Raw genomic sequence first — 27,756 nt, forward strand, 5'->3', positions numbered from 1 at the left:
TCACACACAGGAATTGCTTTGAACAGGAAGGTATTGACCTTTGAAGGTTCACACTAAGTGATCTCTTCCAAGCAGGTTTGCAAGAAAAGCAGCTGATTCAAGAAAGTACATTTATTTGGCAAATAAAGTTTGGTTATTACCCAGCATTTCCCACTGTGGCAACACAAGTTCTTCGGTGCCAAAGTACCATAAGCAATACTTATAGTTCTATTCTGTCATCTTTGTCACAGGTAATTAGGTAGAACAAAATGTGAGCCTCAGAGCTGATAGCTGAACTTGATGACACAGCAGACAAGAAGGCATAGGAACACAGAAAAAGTTCGGGAAATAGCACTTTCCTTTTTCAATCTCTTTCCCACTGCAGAGTGCAAGGTCTAACTTTTATAAATGAAGCTGATCCACAGGTTCTCCAAATGGACTATTAAGCAAGGTTTGGCAGGAAGGCTATTAAGAGTCCACACTGTGCCATGAATATAGATGGATGTAAATATTGTCCTTGCTTGCACAAGTGCACTACCACACTCCTCTCAAGCCAGCTGCTTTGCAGTAGCCTGCCCTGATTATCAAAGGGTTTCTGAAAAAGTATACCAGCTCTGAGCCAGAATTATGTTTTTTTTACTTAAACCTCCTATAGGTGTTTATACTAGAAACACAACTCCTCTTGCTTAGTCCTTAGCTCCATTCATTCATTCCCATCAGCAGGTTTTACTGCCAGCACTTCTGGTGACAGCAGTCTCTAATGGTAGAGGCTTGTTGCATACAGTTTTCAGAATATAAAAAATAAAATTATAATCAGGTTTATTGGTCACTTACCACCTGAAAGAGAAGCTCCAGCTCTGCTTTCTCAGTGTAAATGAGCTGCAGCTTCTTTCTGTCTTACCTCCTGAACAGCTGGCCTTCCACACTCGGTCCAACTCCCTGCAGTCCCTTGTACATCAAGTGCTGTCAGGCGGAAATTAAGGCAACAGCTCACTGGGTGACAGAGCACCCTCGAGTTAGTCCTCCTGTGTGCATCCAATCCCTACATCCTCCACAGCTGGGGAGAGGCTGAAGTTATATTTTAACTGGGAATGGCCTTAGCATTCACCAGGTGATCTCATAGATTTTGAACTTTTCTGCACAAATGACTCAGTCAAGACTCAAAGTCTATTTGGATCACTTGGAAGTGAAAAATGATCATGAATGCCTGATCATTGCAGCAGAGTGAAGGGGGCCTGCTGTGAAGATTTTAGCTCTGCTGTCACCTGCTGAGGGCAGGAGTGGGGATGCTGGCTCCAGGACCCTGGCTGCACCAGGAGCCACCAGGGCTGAGAAAGCCGGCATACGAAGTTCAATGTCTGTTTGAAAATCTCAACAGCAGGAGAACAGATCCTGCTCTTTTGGGCCCCTCCTTGCCCCACAGCCAAGGGACAGCCTTACCTGTGGCCAGCTGCCTGCAGTGGGTACGGGCAGTGCTGAGAACACCTTTGCCTTGGTGAGGCAGCTGGAGGCTGGGCAGGCACAGGGCAGCTCTGCCACCACACCCGCCCAGGCCGCTCATGGGGACCGGGCTCACAGCACCCTGTTCCTGTTTCCTTGCACAAGCCCAGTGCTGTCTGTGGATGCTGACTCTTCCAGGAAAGGAACTGCCTTTTCCAAAAGCAAATGTTTATATAAAACAACAGAGTGCCCTTATAAAACCAATACTGTGATGCCCACCAGAAGTAAACTGGCCTTCCAAGGGAAGAGAGATCTCTGGAACAACCAAAGCCACCCTTTAGTTGAGAATGAGTTTCGAGAGCACTGAAGGGTTTCCACAGAGGTTCATCAATGCCTGCACCAGAGCAGCTCTGGGACACCTGCCTTCCTTTGGCTCCTCATCAGGACTGTTTACAGCTGATGCAGCATGGCCCAATCATGACAAATGGCTGCTTCACTGGATTGTTTGCTAAACCACAGGGAGTTCAAAAGGTGATTTTACAGAAAATTATTTTGGTAGTTTCATCGGGGAAAAAACTTGACCTATACCTACATATATTAGCTCATTAGTACCAATAAGACAATATGAAATGCAAAAGAGAAACTGAAGCCTAGAAAAAAAAATACACAAACTTGGTTCACGACTGCTAATCCAGAAGTGAGCTGAATCAGTAACAGTCATGACTATTGTTCAATGTTATGAATGTAATGCTTTAACATTATTTTCAAAAATATAAAGTTTACCTCTAGCACTGAAGTGGTTTTAAGTAGGAAAGCTACTGAAACTATTAAAGCCAAAATTTCAAAAATAGGTTATCCAGCTGCATTTCCTCAGATCTTTTTAATGTACTGGAAGCTTTCAGATTTATGGAAACGAGAGCATGCATGCTTATCACAGAGAAACAAAAACTTAATTCACATGCTATATATGAAAATAAAAGCATCAGCCACATCCGCCATCAATCCAGATTAACTTCTTAGTTCACTCTGCATTATCAGAATTCAACTTCTACTAGCATTAATTTTGGTCAGTGGCAAATTTTGAGGGACACAATGAAAAGGTACTTGAAAACTAAGCACACTCTGAAATTGGCTTGAATAGCAATTGTTATATTTAGGATCTTAAACCAAAAGCACTTAGCTATCCCATGCTTAGGATGGCAGCTGTGCATTTAGAGGCTTTTCTTGAGCGTGACAGATAGCAACCAGTTTTTCCTTTTTGTTTCATTCAATGTCCAGCCATGGAAGTATTTTCAATTGAAAGTTACCAGGAACTTGTGGGGGGGGGGGGGGGGGGGGGGGGGTTTGTCACTTTTAAGTGACTAGAAACTTTAAACAGTATAATTTAGAAGATAGACAGCCTTCTTCCATAGCCATGGCCACCTAGGAGCCACTCAGGACCAAGATGATAGCCCTACAGACCTCTCTTTCCCAGCACTGCCTAGGTCATCCCAAAGACTCTTTCTGGTCTCTTCATGGTCAACAGAAAGAGTCTGTCAAGACTGCAAAAATCTTGCATCTGACTACAACAGACAAATTCTTATTTGGGTACATTCTCCCTTTTGTCATGGAAACTGTAAAATGGAACCAGACCAGTACAAGTAGTACTGGCTGGGGGTCAGAGAGGATTTCAGTCCTGCCATGCAGCCAAGTGATACAATCATACATCTCTGCACTGCAGAAATGCTACAGAGCCACGAGGAAGTGGTGTGGTCAGCTGTGAATCCTGACACAGGTGCAGCTGACACTTCACTGAAGGTCACAGTCACGTCAAAAATATTTTTACCCATGTGAGTATTTGCAGGCTTCCCTGAATTACGTGGGTCTTCAATTAGATTAAGCCCATGACGGTTCTCATGTGCTTACGTATTTGTGGGACCAGACCACTAAGGTGGAGGAGACTGAGTGCAGGGTGATTTTTGTTTGTTCATTTCTAAACACCCCAGTGGAGCATCTTTATCCCTTTCCTTCATGATTTTTCCACAAGCAGGGTGGTTTGAGTAACAACTGTTGAAATACAAAGTATCTTCTGCAATCCCAGTTGTAATCAAATCAGTGAAACTTATGTTAAACCCTGGAAGTTGAAGGTAGTGGATTTGCAGAGAAAGTGGAGGTAACTATTCAATGAAGATTTCTAAGCAATATGCAACAAGGATTATGAAAGCATGTTGGACAGGCCAGAAATAGGAATACTTCTACTTCTTCCAAGAACACTGGGTTTTCTACCCAGAACTTACCTTGCACATTGTTGTACAAAACTAGCTATGGGGAAAAACACCCTCCTCAAATTTCAAAACAGGCTTCTAGTATATTCCTATTTATAGTGTTAGTGGAATGTAAAAACATATTAAATAAGCCTCAGACCTTAACTGTCAGTCTGAAAATCTGCAGGGTGATTCAGTCACCCATTTGCCATGTGAGTATGTAAATGAGGTTTGAGGTTTTCTTCCTTTCAGTAAAAAAAGCAGTATGTTCTTTTTTCAATTTTTAAAATTAATATGGTATCAATTAAGAAATTGCTTCAATCTTACACCTTGTTTTCTGTTTATATCTGTTTCTCTTGCTTCAACCCACAGTGTAATATGAAATTATGTCACCGATTTTAAAGTCTCCATACGTGCTCATTTAACTGATAAATGAGAGCCAGACTGTTCTTCCACTGGAAGGAACAAAGCACCAGTTCTGTGCTCACCGGTGAGAAGTTTCCCAAAATCAGCATTCCAGATTTCTGAAACACTGGGCAGTTGAAAACAACTGTATCATCAAGTATTTTTTGGGAGAGCTTAGGTTCCAAATTTCAGCTAAATTGATTTAGAAGTGTCATAGGTATTTAGTATTTTAATGTAGTTGATCTTGCGCCCTGTACCATATGCTGATTTCCATAAACATAAGAAATAATGACATTAGATTTGAAGAAGGAAATGTCACTTCAGGAAACCTTACAAAAAAGAAAAAAAACCCCCAAAACCAAAACCAACCAACCAACCAAAAAAAAGAACCCCAAAAAAACCCAAACATAAAAACACCCAAAAACCCCAGGTTATAGTGAACCTCTGACAGTAAAAAAATGTAACATTAATTGTAGCAGGAACAATATACTTTTCAAAAATTATTCTGAAAATTTATAAATTTATATTTGGATAATCAAATATATGTTTGAATCTGCTCTGGTTTGAGAAACAGAACAAGCCACGATCTTTTTCAGCTGTGTTAATTATATGGATTATAACCATTCTCTTCTTTCAAGCTGGGAAAACTTTGCTTTAATAATAGAAAAAAAAATATAATGAACAGAATGATATCTTTATGTTTACCATCTTAAAATAGATATTAAAAAAGTTCAGAATTTAAGATCCGCCATACACCTGATACAGAACCACAGCAAGGTCACTAATGGTCCAATTTCCAAGCATAATTCAATACATGCAAACAAGCTGCTTTTGCACTACATAGAAAAATGGGTCAAAATGGAAAAAAAAAAATCCCAGGTTTCACTAACATGTCTTGCTTTGGTAATTTCAGGTATTTTTCAATGATCTGCATCACCAGATGCAACTCAATGAGAAGTGGCAATCATATCTAGAAAAAGAAAACCATCCCAACAGTTCAGGTTTTTCTTACTCCGCTCAGAACAGTTACAGTTTTTAGAACCAGTCTATATTCATGTTTATTTGCATCTGAAAGTTCAAGTAATAGCAATCACCAAATGAAATGTATTTCTGTTTTAAGTGGGAAAACACCAACATGGAACTAAGCTGTGATCAGCTCTAACCCAACCTTCTCCCAGGTGATGAATTCTTGAAGCATCTTCCTAGTATTTGACTTGGTACCCACCCACCTTTCTAAAAATTATTTGCTATCATAAAGAGGGGATCTGAAACCAAGGTTAACCAAAGTTTTTAGCCGTGAAAACTTTACTGTGGAAAAGAATATTAAAAATTCTCATAAATTTACTTGTCAGCAGCAAAAAGACTCTTCAAGTGTCTTAACCACTGTACAGCTCGATAGTTTTAATACTTCAATTTTTTTCCATTTTTCATTGTTGAAGAAATAATTTCACAATCTCAAATCAAAGTCAACACTGCAGTGAGGAGAGCTTTTCTACTTTATTACAAAGAGAAGAAGCCTTTATGTGGTCAGAAAATACAAGATTGATCTTTTTTTTTCTCTTCCTATGAAACGCTGCTGTTCAAACAGCCAGAGTGAATTGTCTCAGTTCACTTCTTTAAGTCCCATCACATTCACTTGGGTATGGATGTCCTTGGCTGCTGAAAATCTGGCCCTTTAGTGCACAGGGCGACAAAGTAGTCCCCTGACCAGCAGTTCCAGAATGTCCCGTTTTCATATATTGCATCCATGCACACCTCCTAAAAATGAGGTACAGCAGGGCAAACATTTTCCAAAATAGATGTCATATATATAATATATACACATTCGTACATACATACCTTTATTCATGTGATGTCCAAAAATTTAAAAAAAATGTACACATTTATTACAAAATCGTAACAAAGACTGGACAGTGTTTTGCTCATTCTGGAAAGATGAAGCTCAGTAATACACAACCCTGGAAACTAACCAGAGACTGTGGCAATATCTTTCTTCTAAACAGTCAGATATTCTTGCATTAAGCTTGGCGAAAACTGCCTTTCAAAGACAGAAGGGGAAGTAAAATGAAGGAAGCAAACCTTGCTCATCTTTCCAAATGAAATACGAGAAGGATCTTCACATAAAAATGCACAAACATTTTTTATTACCAATAGTGCTACAATGAACAATGCAAATTTTGTTGTCTAATTTTTTGTCTTTTTTCTTTTTTTTTGTTTTTACATTTTGGAAAACTAAGTGGTAAACTTTTGTCAGTGTACTCGCTTGTCTTTACAGACCCAAGCTTGTCTGCTGGCAAAAAAGGAAACAAAAACAAAAATTCAGACCCTGCTCAAACTAAAGAAAAACAATTACAAATTTAGTTGTTGGGCAGCACATAATTAGTAAGGCAGGACCTCAAATGGTGACCCTTCGCATGAGCCAATTGCCAGATCCTCAAGGAATTAAAACCAGGATGCCTGAGCCACATCAGTTCTGCAGTTATGTTGAGTATTGTGCTGAGACAGCCATACCCCAAGAAAAGGGAAGTCTTTAGAAGGCTTGCTGAGCAGGGTTGTAGTTGAAGGTTGATGGCAGATGAGGCCTTTCTTCTAATTTGTCATATTCCAGGTGGAACTCCTACAATTAAAAAAAAGAAAAAAAAAGACAAACACAAATAAAACAATGTATAATTTACCTGTCAACACCTGGTCTACCAGCCATACTTGAAAAGCACAAATACAGAGGAGATCAAGTACTAACTTATCCTAAGGCAAAGCCACATGACTTTGCTACCTTGAATTCCATATTTTACGAGGAAAAAAGTATAAATTACAACAACCCTAAGCCTTTACACCCACAACATGCAGACTCTCCTACTCTTTTGAATGCTACATGACTCTCAGAACCCCTGTTATAATCTCAAACAATTTTATGTATGCACATACACAAAACACAAATACACAGTCACAGCATGAGCTGAATTATAAACAAAAGCTGTCTTTCAAGGAGACAGAGTACAGAGGCTTATTCTGGATGAACTGAAGTTTGGGAATATTTTTGTGTCATACTTCCAGACCAAATAGCTTCATGAAGCAGCAGGGGAGGTTCAGGATGGGCACGAGGGAGGCGTTCCAGAAACAACTGGACTTAGTGCTAAGGTCTGTTTGTCATGGTGGTGATCAGTCAAAGGCTGGATTTGATCTTAGAGGTCTCTTCTAACCTAAATGATTCTGTGAAAATGTCCAGGTACAAAGTACTGAGACCCACTTAAGCCAAAATTTATTGAAATATTCCTCCACATTTAATACTCATATTTACACCCCATACCCACCAAACCTGAAATATTATATTCTTCAGACCCTTTCAGGAGTTTAATTGTGTCTCATCCCATTTAATTGTCATTCAAGAAACAGGGTAAGCAGAAGTTTCAGAACTGTTTTGTAGGGGTACTTCTTGATAATTCAACAGCAACAACTTTGGACATGCACAGTAAATTATTTTATCTAACTTGGTGGAGAACCTCAGCAGAACAACATCTGTATCTGCAAAGAAAACTTAGCCCACTATTTTCACACAGAGATGAAAACACATGAGCAATGAATAGATTATTTTAGAACACTCTTTAAAGTGATTAAATAGTATAATACTTCAGTACATGTAAATCTGTACTAAATTAATGCAAGAATAGAAATAATATCTAGGAAATCCAACTCTTATACCTCTCTTCTTTCAAGGCAAAACAAGATCCATTTAGCATAGAAAGCACATTCAGCATGGTAAGGAAACAAAGTAGTGGAAAATGCAAACCATTGTGCACTCCCCTGAGAATACTGTCCCCAAAACTGGAAAACCCTAGCAAAACCTATGTGAAGTTACAGCCATCTGTACTGAAATGCTGCACATCTGCTTCATTTCTAGTTCCCAGCTCTCTACTGCAACCAAAGATTTTTTTTGTTGTTGTGGTTGGGTTTTTTTTTTTTGGTTGGTTGGTTTTTGGGGGTTCTTTATTTATTTATTTAGGTGGTGTGTTTGTTTGTTTGGGCTTTTTTAGGTCATATATACTCAAGTGAATTGCTTCTGGCATTCCTAATAAAAACTGCATGCCAGTTGGTGTATGCTCTCTTTTTGGGCAGATACACAATGCTGAGACCGAAGAGATGCTGCACCTTCCCCCTTGGGTAAGAAGCAAGATGAAGAGGTACAAGTCCATACGTGTACTTTGGTGTCAAAGGCTGGATTAGGCTGGGTGGATCTCGGGCGGCCTACAGGAAGGGTGGAGAGGGATTTTTTTGCAAGGGCACAGGACACAGGGAAGTGGCTTTAAGCTGAAGAAGGGCAGCATTTAGATTGGGTATTAGAAATAAATTCTTCACTATGAGGGTGGAACAGGCTACCCAGAGAAGCTGTGGCTACCCCATCCCTGGAAGTGTTCAAGACCAGGCTGGATGGGGCTTTGAGCAATGTGGTCTAGTGGAAGGTGTTCTTGTCCATGGTACAGGGGTTTAACTAGATGGTCTTTAATGTTTCTTCCAACCCAAATCATTCTATGATTCAATAATCTCCACTAATTCTGCAGCCATTTTATAATAGATACCACTCAAGCTTTCTCTGCCTTTCATGGCTGTCAAAGTTTCTTTCTTTCACATAACCATGGAAGGGCCAGCAGATACTATCCATCTATGGTCAGCTTCAATCAGTTAACTGAGCTTCCACAAGCTCTGAAATGCCTTCAAAATTACCCTTGGCAAATTGCTAATTAAACCAGTAAGATACTGATACTCTCTGGTTTCTGATACTTACTGTATCTTAAAAAAGGGTTTTCCAAACTTAAAGTTTTTGTGAGCCTCTACTGGCAGTGGGAGCTGCTAACAAGGTGTCTTAATAAATGCTCAGGGCTCTGAGCAATCCTTTGTGTCCTACAAACTGGAAGTCTCTCCTTCAGAAGGAGTATTTTTCCCTATCAAATTTTCTAGAGAAGAATGCGAGTTCATACTTCAAACTGCCATTGACTGTTAAAATAAACAGGCTTAAAACAGCCTTGATTTGCATCCCAGTGTCAGTAAAGCTCAAATTCAATATTCAGTAGCATGTAGGAACACCTGAAGTTCTGCCTGACAATACCCAAAGAAGAATTCACTGACCAGGATTTCTGGAAACTAAAAGCCAATTATTTATTACATAGGGGAAAATACTTACAGGTATACTGTATGTTTTTGCTTTTGCCACTATAGTTTAGGATGTCAACAGCAGCAGTGGTACTATTTAACATAAACAGATATAAAAAAAGTAAAAAATCCCACTCATCCATTGATAAATGTGCTAAATTGCTTTCTTTTCCACATGGAGGTAAGAATTAAAACTTAAATACCCTTTATTAACCAGGAATAATGAATACTGAATGTGTGTGAAAACTTACAGCATGTGTGACACTAAATAAATTGTTCTATGCGAAGAAAATAATCACCTCTCATGTCATCCTGAAAACTTGCTTTGATGGCAAAGTTACATCAGTCTGTACATGTACAAACACTAACAGGCAAGGATACTTAAGGCAGGAGAGGATTGCTTAGGATGATCCACAGCAGTTATAGAGTAAAACTAAACAAAAAAAGTTAGCAGAATAGGCCTGAGGACAAAAGATTCTGGATTGTGGAAGTCCATGAGAACAGAGTAGAAATCCCATGGCTAGCTTAAAAATTCCCAATGGAACTTAAATTGGGAAGTCAGTAGCATTTATGCTGACTTAAAGATAGATGCAAAGACCCACTTTAGGGGCTGAACCAAAATACTATGCCACATCTTTACTGGACTAATAAATTTAACTTTCTAGTAATTATAATAGAAATTATTATTTCAATTAATACTGATCTTGACAGGATAGGGAATAATTTAGTCTAGACAGCAACCCTGACAAGCAAATAAACACTTAAAAATTTAATTTTCTCTCCCATGAAGAATTCCATGTTTTAGAACTACATCATCAATGTAAAAAGGTTTTATAATCTGTACTCTAAATTAATTCTCCTTACTGAAAAGTAAGAAGAAAATTCAAGCAGCTTACTTCAGACAATTTAAGTCAGGATTTCAGTAAGCGTGCCATTGTAGAAAGCACTTTTGGTGTCAGAGCTACTTCCCCTCCTCTCTCATGTCTCCTCAACAGCAGCAAACTATAGCCAAAACCTCAGTGAAAAAAAAAAAATCAGTGTCTTTAACCTCAGCATACTTTCCACATGCTCTAGGATGAAAAACCATATAATAAACATGTGTAATCAGAATTTTCCTGCTTTTTATTTTGCATTTAAGATGAATTTGAAGTCTATAATTTATATTTTTCTCTCTTTTTACTACCATGTATCTGCTACTTTGCTTCTATTACCCATTAAGAATATAAAAGTAGAGCCTACAGTTAAATAAAAAAGATAAAAATATTATTTGATTTTTCTTGAAAGAAGTTATTCAGCCTTCTTTGCTTTTGTTATAACCAATCCAGAACACTAAATCTACTACATCACAACTGGTTTATGTTTTTAAAAATGTAAGTTTTAAGATTTAGTTGTGCTATCTAGAGTAAACTGCTGTATTTCAGTACAGCAGTATTTCACACTGCAGTGTAATTTAAAATAGGGACAATAAATACATAAGCCCATAATGCAAAATACACTATGTCTGCAAAGCACAGCATATTAGGGTATGTGCTGCCCTATATTTGAGCAACTACACTAGAACAAGAACCAAATTTATAAAGCACCTTGAAAAAATTGAATATGCACATATGAGACGGTAATTTATGAGCAAGTATTCCTGTACACCAGCTTCAATAAAGGACTAGTGAAACTGTTCAGCAGCAATTATTATTGTGGCCTTCTAAGTAACTGATATTCCCAGAATCCACTAATAAGGTAACAGTTATAATAAGAGATTGCAATTCATCAGAATTCTTTCTTTTCCAGCTCTTTATAGGTCTAATATCCTGAAATATTTTTAATTACTTCTGCATTTGTTAGGAAAAAAACTACTTTGCTGAACTTTTCTTTGCATGCAAAGCAACACGGTGTTACCAAATATTGCTGTTCTTCTTAGGGTGAGTCTGTATTAGTCTTCCTCAGAGGAAATGTCCACTACAGAAATTAATACCACAGGTAATATTACCATGGAATGCTAAGATCATACAACATGTACCTAAGTTCTTATTTGTTTATCAAAGGTGAAAATGTCACAGAATTAATTCTAGTATGCAACTCATTTTCTATGCAACAAAAATCTCAGTTTTCCCCAAAATTATTCTCTAGCTTCCTCTGACCAATGGTCAATTTGCCTGCTCAAAGTTAAATAAAAATTTCAAAATAATATTCCAGTTCAATTTTTTACATTATGGAATACACAAGCCTAGAAGGAATGATATTATGGCTTCTTATGGACATTAGGGGAGAATAAATAAAATAATCACATTCATTGTTGCAATACCACTACAAGCACAAAACTTTAGAAAATCCAATCTCTCTCCTTACTAGCTATCCATTGGTTCCTAATGCTGGGGAATTACTTAAAAGAAGAGAATCTATGTAGACCTTGTGAAAAACCATTCAGAGAACAGTAGCGCTCCTGTCTCTCCATATCTCAGGAATGCCCAGCAGGAGGATGGAGTGTACATCACTCAAGCACTGGATCCTGAGTTTCAGAATAGTACTCAAGATTTCAAACAGAGACAATACTGTCTTAAAGTAATGCTAAGCATCAAACAGCAGCTGCATACATTTACCACAGGCAGAAAAAGGAGACACTGAAGAGGTTATTATTATCCTTTACAATAGGCATTATCTTTTTCCTCCTAGTAAAAGAAATGCTGTGTGTCCACACAAACTAAAACCACAATTCCATTGATATGTGAAACTACATGAGGCTTGTTGTTTGTAAATAAACAGAACATGTTCATTTGACTCCAGAAAGAAAACTATCCTTTCTAAAGGTAATTACTTCCCCTCTGATGATCTTAGGCAATAATAAAATAGCTTTAAACAGCATCTTGGGGAACCTAAGGAAGTATACCAAATGAGTAATTCAAGTAGAAACAAATAGTTTCATTTTGTTTGTGTTTTCTTTTTGAGGCATGGCACTTTTGTTTAGAAGTTTTGGAATTACCTTGCACTTAGGAAAAACTGTAACAGCAGGGCTCACCATTAAACCTGTCAGTTACAGATTCCTGGGTTTTCCTGCAGCAGTAGAAAGTCAGCAGAAGTAAGAAGTCACACATACAACTGGATAAAGAACCTCCCGTAACCTTCAGGGTAACTGCAATGTTAATTCCTGAGGGGACTTTGCACAAACTATGCAAAATTACTGGGTGGAGTAGGGGAGGAAATAAAAATATCATGTATCTAGTTCATGTCTAGATGCCAAATGGCTGTATAGACAGAGGAGGACACTGAACTTTATTCTCTTTAAAACAGGTGTTTATAAACACATCAACAGACATGTGACTATTTCATGCAATATTCCCTAATCTCCACATGAAATGCCTTTTCAGCAAACAATTCATAAGTTGGGCTGCAGGTGAAAAGATTTCTTATTCTATGAAATACCTAAGCCTGTGGAACCACAAAATATAGTTACAACATGCTGGAAGCACATCTATTGAGTTCAAGGCTTCAAAGTTAATCTGATTTGATCTGTTGTTTTTTAGAGAAAAGAAGAATGCGATACAGTATCTACAGATGGTCTGACATAGAACATTATTGACAGCATTAATGGACAGAATGGGACCAACAGATTATGGCAGTTGGGGAGGGAAAAGGCCATAGCTTTCTGATTTTTCAATGCCTCTTGGTCTACAGGATAGAAAACAAGCATCATGGAAATATGCCTCCTCCTTAGAAGAAGTTATTTATTTCAAAGGACTCTGATTTTCAAACAACAGAGCATGGAATTCCTAAGTATGGTTAAGGAGAGATTGTACCCAAAAACCAAAAAAGTGTTCCCTGCACCCATCCAACATCCATTTTAAATTCCTAAGTGAGGTGTGGGAGCATCCTATTTAATTTTCTAAAACAAAGAAATAAAATGTTTGCAAGTGCAATTTCTAAAATGCCAAATAATGCTTTTCATTCAACTCTATGCTGTGAGAAGAGCTTTCAATTTTAACAAAACTCCTAAAAGAAGTCCTATGTCCCTCTACCTCCCAAAGAAAACTGGAAATAAGAGAGACAGCTCCTTATTTTCCACAAGCAAGGCAGTGTTTTAGACAATCTTTTTCCTCTCATTACCTTAATCAGAAATTAAGGTAATGAACCTATATAACAGGAGAAGAAAAAGTCAGATTTTTGTGAAGATTTTTGTGTTTTACTCTTGTTGTTGTAAAAATACACGGCTGACAGTGTATTTAAAGTATCTACACAAAGGAAAAGAGATACCTTAGCTACTTTCCTCCAGTTAAGACAGTCAAAGAAGTAATATGTTCCCCTCTCGTACGTATTGGTTTTCATTGTTGGCTCCATGCCAGGTGCCCTGGTGATCCATACTCGTTCTTCTTTGTGGTATCTCCAATCCCGGTTAAATCTTTCATTTGTGATAGAAAGGAAAAATAATTCTTAGTGTTAGTTATCTGAAACTGACTTAATAAACTTTAAAGGTTTCAATATTTACTGTACAATGCATTCAAATCCCAAACCAAATTTCTCCGACATGGTTAACCTCTTCCATACAGTTCTTATACCTCAAACTAAAATACACAAGAAACTTCAAGTCTGGTAGGTTCTAACAGTAAACTTTTTTTATGAGTATTTACTTGGTTCTGATTTGGTTGATGACAGGCAAGTTACACACTCAATAATGACTGGCACCTGCCATTTTTTCCACAGTGCTTCATAATGCAAAATACATGAGATGGGCTTTTGATTTCCACTATATAAATGTAAAAAAACTCTGTACAAAATGACACCAAGGTTGGAGGAGGTATTTTAAAAAAAGCTTTACCGTTCAAGATTGACTAAGCTTCCTGCTTTCAATGTCTAACTTGTTTGGGTGTTCTGGTTTTTATTTTGGTTTTTTTTTTTTAACATCTGCCATTTCATTATTGCAATAGCTTAACTCATATAAGACTGACAAAATAGTTTGAACGTACAGCTCTACTGCTGCTAATAGCTGTAATACATCTCCTCCATTCATGTAATAGAGATAAAACAGGAGATCTTCTCCATATCGGCCAAGTTTTATTGCAGCCAGCTGCAAAAGATTGAAGAAAATGAGGATGAAAAATCACAATAGATAAATGTTTTAAAACACACTACCCCACTTAAATAACATAAGAACACATCCGGAACTTCCATCCTTCTATTCTAAGTGTGTTGAAAATGATATTCTAATACAACAGGAGTAATAATTATTAAAACAATTAATTTTTCTTCACTTTGAATTAGCCTTTCCAAGCTAAAGGATACAATAGAAAAATACAGATGTAACAAACAAGCAAGACAGAATTTTCTACCTGTTAAGTGTATATTCCCATCTAATAGTTTATTTCAAAAAACCCAAAACCGCAACTTCTGCATGTATTTGTTCCCTTCACACCCTATTAAGTAACACTACTAAAATTTCTTATGCTATTTTTCAATGATCCCTTCAAACAGTTGAAAGAAAATATATCTCCAAAAATCTCTTTACATGTAGATATGGAATGCAACAGCTAAATGAGAACACAATTCTGATCTTATCTCAAGAAGAAATACCTCAATTTAATTTGCCATTTGAACTCTATCACAAAAAAATTCAACTTCACATGAAGGGCAAACTCTTAAAAACACATTGTGCTTTTTAGCTATTCTTTTGCATGCCCATTCTCTTTTTGTAAGATATAATGGGGCTCGATGTGTCACATCAGCCTGTTAACTCAACACTGCTTCTAGAAAGATTGAGGACATGCACAAAATGGACTGACTTTGAACATCTATCTTAAAGAAAATTTAGAAAATTACTGGTAATAAATTAACAAAAAATGCACACACACACACACACACGTACTCACCTTATCCCTAATGTGAATGTTAGTTAAGTATTCAGATGGAACATGGAAGTCTAAAAAAGAATCGGAATTGATGCAACTATTAAGACATGTAAATGAATATAATTTGCAAATATTAATACTGAATTTAATAGTTATTTCTCTCTTACCTATGTCTTGAGGTCGACAAGGTGATGATGCCCATGGGGATGCAAATTTGGGATAAAGATTTCTGAAGAAAAAAGAAAAGCATAAATTTATAAAAATTAACCTCCAAACCAACCAACAAACCCCTCCATAATCAATTTTGCAAACCTAAGAGCTATATCACACAACCAAATCCCTAGCTGGGGTGAGAAGATAAAAGGAAACTTTCCTAAAGCAGTTACATTTATTATTTTTCTTTTTAATATGCAGAGCAATGTTGCATTTAAACTGCCACTGGAAACTACAGGGTCAAAATTTTCTTTTAAAACTATCTTTCCTTCAAGTTAGGTGCCAGAGGTCCCAACCTTTTTCAGGTATCCACTGTTATTATGCAGGGTTTCAACTTAACTAGGAACAGTTGCCACAAGCCTGGTGGGTTCTGATTTATTAGCCTATGATTAAAAAGGGGAGGAAAAATTTGTACTGGCAGGTTGCTTTTTAAAACTAACCAGTAAAGATTTTACTCTTCTTCAAAACAGGAGTTAGAAGGGATAATTTAAGCCACTAGCAATAAATACAAAATTCTAAAATTTTGTTTCTAAAAGAACATTAGTTTCTAAGTTTTTATGTCACAGAGGTATTTTTACCAACCAAACTACCACACAGGGCAGAAACATTTGCCTTTTCATATGTGACACAGTTTTAGTTTTTCCAACAACAATCCACAGAGCAAGGGAAGAACATTTAATATAAGGAGAGATGGCAGGCCAGACACTGAGGTCTGCATGGGCTGTTTGCAAAGCTTTTTTGCAGCATGAAGTAAAACCAGCATTATAGTATAGGAACTGTCTGCATCAAATGTTAGCTCCTATCCTCTCCATCCAAGAATCTAAACACACTAAGTATGGTAATTAAATATTAAAAATACAGTTATTTACAGCATAGCTGCTAAGAAAAGCAGAGTAATCGGGAGCCATTTTTCCTGTGCTTGATATCCACACTCATCAAGCTTCCCTGATTACATGCAGCTCCATATAAGTTTGTGAAAGATGGAAACTATGTACGTACACTGTCTGGTCTTTGTTTTTTTTTAATATATTATGTGCAAACCTTAAAATATATATAGTACTCTGTCTATAAGGCTAACACTATATAAATCTGTGATAAGACAAAAAGGTGTGAGATTTTCATCTGAAAGAGCACCAGAAATTAATTTTTTTTTCACAACTGCAGTCATCTGAAAGACACTAGTTTTGTCTAAACTGATCTGAGTTCCTTCAGTAATTAGTGTAAAAAGAAAGGCACCCTGGGTTGGCTGGTTATTCATCTCCCCTAAGTCTAAAGCACTCCTTCTAGCATTTGTGCAGTCACTAACTACTTTTCTCCCCATTGCCTCTATAGCAAACCTAGATGACTAAACTAGTTTATTTAGGTGAACTGAGTCACTGGAAGTCAACTACTTTCATTTAAATTAATCTTCAGTGCAGCCTAACACTGCAGGTGTTCTGTTCATCATTATACTATAGAAATCTAATTTATGCCCAAACTGCTAAGAGTTACATGTAAATATCCCCAAGGAATATTATTATTAGAAAAGGAACGTATACATTACATTTATAAACAATATACTGACAATTCCTTGAAAAAAGTCCTAAAGAAGTTAAGAGAATAAACAAAGCCACTAGGTTTATTGAAAGCTTGCCCTGAAGCACAATTCTCTTTGTTATGAAAATTTTATTTTATTGTCATTACATTTTCAAATTTTATTTGGCAAACCAGCTTGCAGGTTTAATAGTCATGTGGACTAAGTGAACGGACTATGAATGACAGCATAATAAAACCAAAAGTGAAGAGAGGATTAAATCCCAGAAACTTACTCAGGAGAGTTGAGATTGAGACCTAGTGTTGTTAAATCACTTCCTAATGCAAGATGTACCATTCCTGGATCTGTCTCTGCTGCCCTGATGAATGTTAACAAGCCAATCATTCCAAACTGGTCCGTCACCATCCCTTGGGGAATGTTGGTAACCCGACCTGGGAAAGAAGAACAAATTAATTTTCTCTTTTTAAGAAATAGAGGAATCAACAAGGTAATCTAAATGACTGTCAAAACTTTTAAAGCAGAAAAAGTGGAATGACACATACCATCAGGTAACACCTGGATCCCTTTTTTCTGCTGGTTGTTGTTTTGCGTAGTTGAACTTTTATCTCCAGGAAACTTGGGCCCATCTGTGCTGGATGATGTTTTGCCTGATGTACTCAAATTCTATTAAAGATAATTTGCAGAGTTGGTATGATAAAAAAAAAAAAAACCAAAATGGAAATACTTATTGCCCATATTTTTTCAGTCAGGCACTCTAAGCCAGTACATCAAGTCACTTCAATAAATGGGATCAAGCTGAAGCCCCTGAGTTCTGCTGACAAACCTTATGTACTATTTAACCATTTTCCAAAGTATACCTGTCATACAGAACTACTATTAATAGGCTAAAAGTTTGAAGTCTGAAAGAATAAATTATTTTACACTCAAGTTGGAATACACAGTGGATATCCCCAGTGCCTGTGACTAGAGGTTCCTTTGGCTCACCACATCATGGATATTCCCTATAGTCCTGCTCCTGAATAACACTCCATGACACAGTAAGAGATAATACTCGAGCCAATTTCAGGTGCAAGCAACATACAACTGGCACATTTGCAGCTATCAGGAAATAAACATTATGTCTGATATAAACACTATGCCGGACTGTGTCTGGCAAGAAAACAGACTATGCTCCAGGAATCTATCTACTGACAAAATATATTTGCCATATGTATAATTTCTAACTCTTTCACAGTCTTTATAACAAGTCTACAGTTATACAATTAATCACATTTACTCTCCCTCTCCTTACTGTACACAGTACTAATCCTATCAGAACATTTTCCTCATGATAAAACTGCCCACAACACTTGGGGGCAGGGCCAGACTTCCTCATGTCTCTCTTTTTGAGCAGTTCATTTTTTAGTTCTTACATGAGTTTGTAGTCATGTCTACTACTTATTCAGTATTTATGGCACTGTCACTAGCATAGGTTTTGCAATTAGAAGTAATAAACCAATCAGTAACTAGAAACTAGTTCACTGTTTGCATATAATAATATTTTTTTTATTACAAAGTTTTCAGAGTAAACAATGAATAAAAGCCCATAATCTTATGCTCTAAGCTATATATCTAATGGACAATAATTATGCCAATACTTAAGATATAGTATACCTCACTAGTCTACAATATAGTCATCAATGCTCTCTATTAAGAGAGTTTGTTCCCTCTGATTCCACATCTCCATTAAGCATTTCACCTTAAAGAGATATTGTACCACCTAACTTTTAAAGGACTGGACAACTTTGAAGAAAAATCTTATAATGTGTAGATAACTACTACTGATAAGAGGCATCAGTAGCAAAAAGATGAGCTACAATTGATAGAAATAATTACAAACTGTAAACTTAAAAAATATTACCAATTTGCAAAAATAAGTTTTGATGTGTCCAAGCAGGGTGACTGTTTGGACCAAAAACCTTACTGAGAAATTCCATTTACATAATTACATTTTAAATGCTGCTTATACAAAATCTCTCATTAATTTAGAAGGGTAAATTTGAAAATCTCTTATTACAAATATAATCACTGACCATTTTAAAGTAATCACCAAAAGAAGTATGAACACTGAAAATAAGAGAAGATTTAAGGTTTGCTTACAGATTTATTGTCATCATTACTCGATGTTGGATCTTTGTAGCTGGAGCCTGGTAATGCTGGAAAATCTTCATTGTGTATTGAAAAGTCCTGGGACTGCTCACTTGCTGGTTTTGTTACCATCCCAACTATCATCAAAATGAAAGCAAGAATAATATTAAATGACTGCTAAGTAAAAATGTTTTCTTCTGCTGATCTTGCTTACTGTCCATTTTCATTACACGCAAGCTGTACAGCGATGACTTAAGAAACAGGTAAAGCAAAACAAAGCATATTCATTCAAAACATCCACACATATTAGATTAAAGCCTCTTATTTAAGTGTGAGCTGAGACACACTCCGGGTTAAATCCATAGGCACATCCACTGCACCTGTTTCGCACATCTAAATAATCAAATAATCTTTACGGGCATTGTTAAAGCTGTGTTTGGGTAAATCCACTGGTAAGGATGTACTGCTTTTAGAAGTATAATACATTTTTTCTCCATCCCCTAAGTGCATGAAGAATTTTTTTGCATAGTATCTTCAAAAGCACGTATTCTCAAAGGACAACCAGCTAACCTGCAGCAGAATATGTTAACAATTAAATACTTGCCTGTGACATGAAGGTGACTCCTACTTTCAGTACAAAAACTGAAAACATTTAGCCTGCAACTCTCAGTGCTCTGATCCTCACTTTAAAAAAGCAGCCCAGTCACACAGAGACATGGATTCTGACAACTGAACAGGAACTTGTTTTTAATGCCAGTTCAAACCAAACCAAACAAGCCACCACACCACACACCCAAGGGTGACTACACTTTGCTGAGACATAATACAGTGATTTGGTGGCAAAGGACACTGCACTAGAAGAAAAGAAGGCAGAAGGAAGTCTAGGTCCTGGTTTTTGAAGATTCTTAGTAGATGGATAGGACTAAAATGGTTCAGTAGATGACAACACATGACTTTCTTCAGTGTTCTGGAATTAGAGATCAATGCTTCTTTATTTAAGGAAATAAACCAACATTGAGTTAATCTTGTTTCTGCTGTTCAGCCCTTTCATCCAGAGTTATTACAATTTCTTCCACTGGATGAATAAAATTGATAATGAATTAACTTTAATGGATATTCTTATTCCATCTAAAAGCTATTTGAAATACAATTTTCCTGAATAATTAAGCATGAGGAAAGTAAGTCTCTGCTCTGTTTTGAGCTTGCTCTTTCTTGTCCACAACCAGAAGTGCTCTCCACATTTTGTGCTGGAAGACAACATCCAAAGTATTTCACATTTTCATTTTTTGACCTTTTCTACCTCCATACTCATCTGCTGCACTAAGCAGATGCTCAGGGTAGCTCTTTGGAGAACTTTATTTCGTCGTTTATCATGCAGTCATGCAAATAGCTATGCTAGCACCAAAATGGGGAAATGGTGTAAGCAAAAGAACAATTACAGACATTGTTATGCTGCAGTGCTGTTTAATACTGAAATCAAGCTCCGTGCTGGAAGTGCATCTGTGTGGATCTCCCTCCTATCTTCTCTCAGTTTTTCACATACTGTCTTCTTTTTCTGGAGCTGGAACTAGATTGTCCTTAGGGTTCCTTCCCATCCAAGCTATTCTATGTTGGACAAAATCTTACATAAGCCTCAAGCTGTACTAAGTCTCCATTCATGCTTGGTTTTGAGTGTCATTATGTGGGGAAGTCACTTTTCCCCCATGTTTAACAATTCAGTTTAACTTGTTTAACTCTTTCTCACAGCTATCTTATGCAGAGGGCCTGGTTATGCCAAATCCATGTGGCTACTTTCTCTTGATAATGTGGTATCTCTTTTGTCCAATTGAAGTTGGAGCTATCTCTGAAGAACACTAGTGTTTTATAGCTGGAAAACACTAAGTTATTTTTGGTTCAAAATTTGACAAGTGTCACAAAAATAACTTATGGTTATAAAAGCAACTTTTCACAAGAGCTGATGCAACATGCGTAACAAAATCTACTAAAGCAGTAACAAAAAGAAAGTTTTGTACCTCACACTAAGCTTACCTGAATTTTTTCAAGACCCAAATAGTAAGATTTGTATCCACCTAAAGGTTTTTCCTTTTATTATTTTTTTAACCTGTACAGCAAGAATTATATGACACATACTTGGAATCTGAGTGATAATAATTGATGCTTACAGGTTATTTTTTGAAATCTGATACTCAATCATAAGGGTGACACTGAACAGTACAACAGCAAATACTATCAAATAAACAGTGAAAGTTTACAGTACGTTTACACCTTATGACTTTTTACACAGTAACACCTCTACTAATAAAACACTATTCTTGCAATTTGCTACTCAGACATCAACGGCTCTTGTCTACATGTAATTTGAACAAAACCTATTGCCTAAGAAATTTCTAGAGTGAGCAGCCTCAGAGCAATCATACTATACAAACCAAAAACCCCAACAATCCCTATTGACAGTAAAACTAGAACACATGTGTTCTAGTACTTATGAAAGGGAGTCTCCAACCACAGGTACCAATTACTCATTTTTAAAAATGAGTCTTAGCAGCTCACCTGTCTGGCATTTTTGAAAAGACTGGCTATTGTCTTATGAACAGCAACAGGTGAATCAAGCAAATTTCATTTCATTCAGACAGCTTTCAAAAGTTTGGTCTTACCATAGGGTGCCCTTCCAGCTAAAGGGTTTATTAATGGAGTTGGATTGCCACTTCCTTCCCTTCTGTTTCTGTCTGCTAGTGCTGGAAAATCTGAGAGGTCCAGTCCTGTCACATTTTCACTTCCATCTACAATAAAAACAGGTATTCTTAACTCCCTTATGTATTTCTGTCAGACTTCATTATGAGCAAGATAAATGTAGGATGTATTTTCTTTCAAGTTGATCATTTTTCTCATTCAGTAATTATTACATATAACTACAGCCTTTGTGTTACAAGATGACCCTAAAGAGCATCAGTATGTTTGAAGTTTGCTTTCAAACGACAGACAGTAGCATTTAGTAAAGCCTACTCCGCTTGAATTAAAGTCTGTACACGTAAAATACAGGCAAACTATCAAAATTCCAGTTCTAGAATAGGTATTGAAATTTGTTTTGAATCTGTTTTAAGTTTGAAGAATTATAAAGAAGAAATTTGAGAGAATAACCCATATTAGCAGCAGCATCAAAGAGCTCTATTGTCCTTAGATAAGGTAAGATAAAGCTGAAGCAGCTGAAAAGCTGTGCAATGCAGTCCAAGTTACATGGGAACACTTTTTGATTTGCAGCAGGAAATGCTATAGAGGTGAGGCCAGAGCTGCAGCTCTATAAAAATGTCACAATGTCCTAGGGAATGCCCAAACCATTCCAATCTTGTGACATCACCAGCACCTCAGGTTGCTTCATATATGCAGCCACATACAGAAACAACAGCACACATGAACCTAAATCATTTACAGACAAAGATATTTTCTCCTCTCTAGTTCATTAAATTCAGATGAAGAAGTAATTCCCAGAGAAAAATCACAACTTAAACAACTAACTGAAAGAATTACATGACAATTCAGCTGCTCAAAAGGAGTTTGAGATTAAAAAAAAAAATGCTTTCCCACTGCTTTTACACACCTAATGTTTTCATAGAATATGGATAAATCTTCTCCAATACCCTTTTCAAGTTCAAGAGCTGTTCTGTATTTCTAACTGAGTAAGTATAATCTATAGGCAGGTGACATACAGCAAACATACTACAGAACTACTTTCACTTTGTCTTCAAAAGTATTAAAATCCACTGCTATAAAGCAGTACCAGTTACCTAGCACTGCTTTCCAGCAGGGTTTCTATGGAACATCTGAAAATTGTTAGAAAGTTGCACTGCAACAGAACAAAATATTAATTATTAAACTTATTTTTTAAAAAAACTCTACTGTAGTTTAAGGTCAACATAAGAGAGTAAACTCACCTGTTCCATTAAAAATGTTACTTGATAAGGAGTTATTCATTCCAAATGCCTGATTTCTGTTCATCCCAAATCCAGACATACTGTGAAAAAAATCCAGAAAGTCAGACAAAAGGATATATATACTTTGTATTTTTAGTGGAAGATATAAAGGCGAGAAAAAAATTGAAATTATTTCAAGCCTAAGCAACCCATATTAGCCTAAACTTGGTTTTTAATTATTTTCTGAAAACAATGAGCAGCAGCATCAAGCACTGCTCAATCAGGTCAACTGGAATGACTTCAAAATAGCTTAGTTTTTTAATAGCCGTTGTGTATTAAGACATCTCTCAACAAACAAGTTATGACTAACATGATCATTACTCAATAATTTCATATACAAAAATGAAGCCGCATTAAATGCAGTAGTTAAAAGTCAGGCTGCAATCCATACACAGGCAGGTGGGAAGCTGGATCATGAAAAAGACCAAGTTTGTCACGACTCATTTATAAGCTGAACAGTTATGGTGTGCAATCACGACCATGTACACATGGCATTACTGTGAGCAGAGGGATGGTCTCTGTCATACAAGGACATGAGCTAGAGGTTCATAAAGTCAAGCAAAAACGTTTGAAAACATCTAAGCATCATGTAGGACTACTGTGGTTGTGCAGACAGCTCCACAAATAATCCATTTCATCCTGTTGAGAAGCCCAAAGGTAGGCCCCCGACTGAATGAAATTCTGAATGTCTGCCCTGTGGAAAATCACAACATCCACTTCTCCCTGAAACAGGATAGAAGCTAATATTTTGGAAGTTTCCATAAATAAAAATATGAAAAGGTTCCCTAGTGGAAATTTTACCTATGCAAACTTTTTACAGTTACAAATCTGAAGCATTTAACTCTAATTTGAAACACCTTCAAATGCTTCACGTTCAAAAATCTAGCCTAAAAACTTTCATTGCTCCAACTAAACAACTATTTAGAAAATGCTTCTTGAAAGTCACATAATTCATGCACCTGACAAGCAAATGCCATAAATTCTTTTCCCCAAGAGTAAGTTCAAAATTTTGTTAAACACCTTAATTAGCCATTGGACATGTATACTACTCTACTTCCACAGGTTAATAATCTGTGGAGAAAGAGCCAGTCATTGTTTCAGAGATATTTCCTTCTCAATTTGTAAAACTTGTAGCTTATTAAAAGTGAGCAATGCAAAGAGTAAAAGATGAGCATTTTAATTCAGAACTTCCTACACATAGGGATTTCATTATCTACTCTACAGCTGAATACTATTTGAACAGTACTTTGTATACATGTATCAATATCCAGTATCATTGTTCTCTGCACATAGAGTTTTTAAGTATATTACTATTTCATCTGTTTGTGATCTCAAATTTCAAAAATACTTTAAAATATATTATCTTTTAAAATTATCAGCTCTACTTGCCACTAGACAGGACAGAAAAGGCAAATTTTCTGTAATGAGAGGCAAGATACAAAGTCTTTTCATGCTCCAGGACCACAAACTGCTATTAGGGGATCACTAGTTGCTGTGCTTGAGAACAGTATCTGTTACATGCCTATATCAATGTGAAACTACAAAATGAAACAATCTGATTAAATATCAGATAACTGTGATGTTTGTCTTCACTTTCCTTTATCTATTTTGTAAAATATGAGATTGGGTTAGAGGTGGCACCTGACCACCATGAGCTTGTTTATGCTCTAAGAGTCACTCCTCTAAGTAAGGGCCTGAAGGAAGAAAAAGGACTTCACTGGGAGCACAGAGATCATGAGGTAATGGAACTGAGCTTTAAAAGCAGCCAGCCATGCTAAGCTGTGACTACACACGTTAAATAATTAGAACTAAGACAGTGCTTACTACAAGTTTATCAAAATGAATGAAGCAACACCATTAAAGCCTCATCATTTGTGATGTTAGTATCCTGCCCCAAGTTAGAAAAAGAGAAAAAGCTATTGAGAAACTTTTGGCATCCAAATGAGCACTAAAGCCTTAAATGAATAGCAAGCCACTATTTTCTGCATTATTTAAGAATTTAAAGAAATACCAGATCCTTACTGCATCCTAATCAGTTTACTTCCCTTCTAGAATAACTATCATGTTTTTAAATTTTGCCTTACTTCTTCCCAAAGCCCTAGATGAACAATTTTAAAACAGATGCGTATGCTGAAAATTTAAGGTATGTTTCAAAAATAACCTTGGGAATACATGAGAAACATCACATACTTTAAAGTGGATGCAGTAGAAGTTCAATAGTCAGAAAGAGAACTTAGCTTAAAGGCCTCAAAGACCTTACAAGAATATTACAAGGAGCATCAAAGTTTATTGTGCAGACATGAGTACATGACCCAGCTTTCAAGATTTATTCTAATGGATAAAAATTACATTTCCAGAGCAGCATGTCTCTGGTTGTACAGGGGTGGTCCAATTAAAGAGCCTTACCTGTTCACAGTAAAAGGTTGTCGAGAGGGTTGCTGCTTTGGCATACATATTATGCTTGGAGAGCTTCTGTTAGGGCTGCCTAACCCTGAACTGCTCATGCTGTTTGTCCTGCTGGGAATTCCAATGCCCTGACCAACCTGGGAGTGGTTCATCATATTCCTAGGATTCATAGGCAATATCCCCCTGAAAAAGAAAAACCATCCACAGAGATGAATCTGTACAACAGTATTTGGCTACTCATTTAGATTACTAATGCAGGATGGACTCCAAGCTGTTGCAACTTAATTTGTGCTTAGCGACCAAACACTGTGTTTGGATTACTCTCTATAATTAATGCAGTTCTGGATTTCTTCAGAAATACCAAATGACCTATTACATGCTAATCAAGTCCTTCATCAGGTTTAGATAAATACTTAAGTATTATACGTATGAAAAGGTGTTTCAGCTCTTTTCTAATGAGCACTTCAGACCTACTACCTTTATATTCTCATGCAGTGTATGACACCATAGCAAAGTTTTAACTGCACAATCAAATAACTACCTCTTACATTCTGAAGCAGAATTTGCCAGCAATTTGTCCTTTACATACAAAAATAAAATACTGTCTTACAGTAAACCCTTACTTTTTTTATGGTATTATTTCCCTAACAAAGTAAGTGGTCCATAGACACTACTTTTCTTCTTTTTTAATTTATCAGACTGTAAAGTATGAGGCAAAATATGCAGAACATTTAACAAGGGCTCTGCAGAAAGACACAATGGCAGAAATATCAGCTATTGATAAATACCTGCTCGGAGATGGAGGCGTGTGAAGTGACATTGTTGGTACCCCTGTTGTTGGCGTTACGTGGCTCGGTAACTGAGTGCCTTGTGATAAGCTGCGATTTAACTGAGGGGTATTGTTGCTCATTCCCCTCATTGGAAGGCCTAGTGCACCTATTGAAAAAAAATTCAGAGGGGTGGAGATACAGAGCAATCAGGAACAAGGTCTTCTCCATCAGGTATAGATGGAAACAATTTATGCTGACAACGTACAAAAAGTGTAAAGACTGAAGGAAAGTGCAGTGTAAAAACTAAGTCCTTGTTTGGATAGAAGAAACTCCACTATCACATTTAGGCCCATATCTGTTTAACTTTGGAATGGCTCTTTGAGGAATTTCTCTGAAGTCACTTACAAAATTTTGTTTACTTTGAGACATATACTGTAGATGAAGGATTGAATTTTAAGTTTTTCAATACGGATATGAAATTCTACAATTTATCTCAGAGGAAGGCAGCATTTTAGGAAAATCAGTAACTGCACTCAAGAAATATGCTAATTACTCTTGAATAAATAAGCATGTATTTAACCAGTATTTCGAACACTGATTTGTCTTGCTAAAAATTAAGCAAATCTCTCATAAAAAAATGAAAGTGATGGATCTTTAATTAACAATAACACTGTTTTTAGGACAACAAAAGCGACATTTGAGGCCAATTCTCTCTTTACATAAAGTTGCTTCTTTAAAGCATCAGTACTTCAGAGTCAGTGATCAAGTTTGACCTTATCAGAAAAGAAAGCAAGCAGAATTTTAAGAGCCCTCTTTCAGCATTTAAAAACATACAGAATGTATAGAAAATACTTTTGATCCGATTGTTAAAACCAAACAATCATGTGTGACCAAATAAAGCAAGCACTTCAGTGAGGTACAACTGAGAACAGCAGAAAATAACCAGTTACTGCCTGGTTTCAAAATGTCCAGAAGTTTTTCATCATTCTCACGTCACTTTTCTGTGTTTAAGTAGTTTCAGAATTATGTTCAAAGACAAGAAAAGTCATTTACTGCAAGATGGCAATAATAACAAAGCATATAAAAAATGATGGCTGTGACAGTTCCTACTGCTTTGGCATAAGGCTGCTGAGGCAGACTGACAAATTCAAAATCTTATCTTGCAGACCAAACAAAAGAAAATTTTGATGGATCAGCACTCTCCCATGATAGAACACCCCAGCAGAAGAGCTGAATATGACAACCAAAACATGGTTAAATACTAAGAATGCAAAGAACAGACACAGCATATGCTCAAAATATTATTGTGGACAAAGTATGAAGAAATGTACCAGTCATTCAACTTTTACACTCTAAGAACTGCAGTCTGTGTCCTACCCTACAATTTGCAAATCCAGGGAGTTTGCAATAAAACTCAAGAGTATAACACTCAGATTTATCTCTGTACATTCAGATTAAGAGGTAGTGTGACTTGCTATAAGAAGCATCCTAACATTTCATTAAATGTTGATTACATCAAAGTGTTCACTGTAAATATTTTGGCAATTTCCTGCATCAGAATAATTTCAATGAGCATAAATATGTATTATAAATAATATTTCATGTTGATTAAAAATTACATGGGATTTTAAAAATAAAATGGTAAAGAAAAAATACATACGCTTCCAAACTAGATACAGCACACCAAAAAAAACA

General features: G+C 36.5%; 1 protein-coding gene across 4 annotated transcripts in view; it reads right to left on the reverse strand.

Moving 5' to 3' along the window:
* Positions 1 to 5,545: 5,545 nt before the first annotated feature.
* The window catches only part of CNOT2 (CCR4-NOT transcription complex subunit 2), an 85,900-nt gene continuing 63,689 nt past the window's right edge, over positions 5,546 to 27,756 (reverse strand). For all 4 annotated transcript variants that reach the window (XM_071423435.1, XM_071423432.1, XM_071423433.1 and 1 more), the window contains exons 4-15: positions 26,080 to 26,227; positions 25,292 to 25,474; positions 22,847 to 22,926; positions 21,572 to 21,697; positions 18,930 to 19,054; positions 17,333 to 17,453; positions 17,065 to 17,221; positions 15,211 to 15,272; positions 15,065 to 15,114; positions 14,165 to 14,265; positions 13,455 to 13,599; positions 5,546 to 6,684 (exon numbers count right to left, since the gene is read on the reverse strand). In XM_071423435.1, the coding sequence (XP_071279536.1) occupies positions 6,598 to 6,684; positions 13,455 to 13,599; positions 14,165 to 14,265; positions 15,065 to 15,114; positions 15,211 to 15,272; positions 17,065 to 17,221; positions 17,333 to 17,453; positions 18,930 to 19,054; positions 21,572 to 21,697; positions 22,847 to 22,926; positions 25,292 to 25,474; positions 26,080 to 26,227 (1,385 nt within the window). In that variant the 3' untranslated portion in view covers positions 5,546 to 6,597. The remainder of the gene's footprint in view (positions 6,685 to 13,454; positions 13,600 to 14,164; positions 14,266 to 15,064; positions 15,115 to 15,210; positions 15,273 to 17,064; positions 17,222 to 17,332; positions 17,454 to 18,929; positions 19,055 to 21,571; positions 21,698 to 22,846; positions 22,927 to 25,291; positions 25,475 to 26,079; positions 26,228 to 27,756) is intronic.

This window comes from Agelaius tricolor, unplaced genomic scaffold (assembly GCF_023055355.1).
Source record: "Agelaius tricolor isolate 1412-34295 unplaced genomic scaffold, bAgeTri1.0.p SCAF_3, whole genome shotgun sequence".
In the NCBI taxonomy this organism is placed as follows: Eukaryota; Metazoa; Chordata; class Aves; order Passeriformes; family Icteridae; genus Agelaius; species Agelaius tricolor.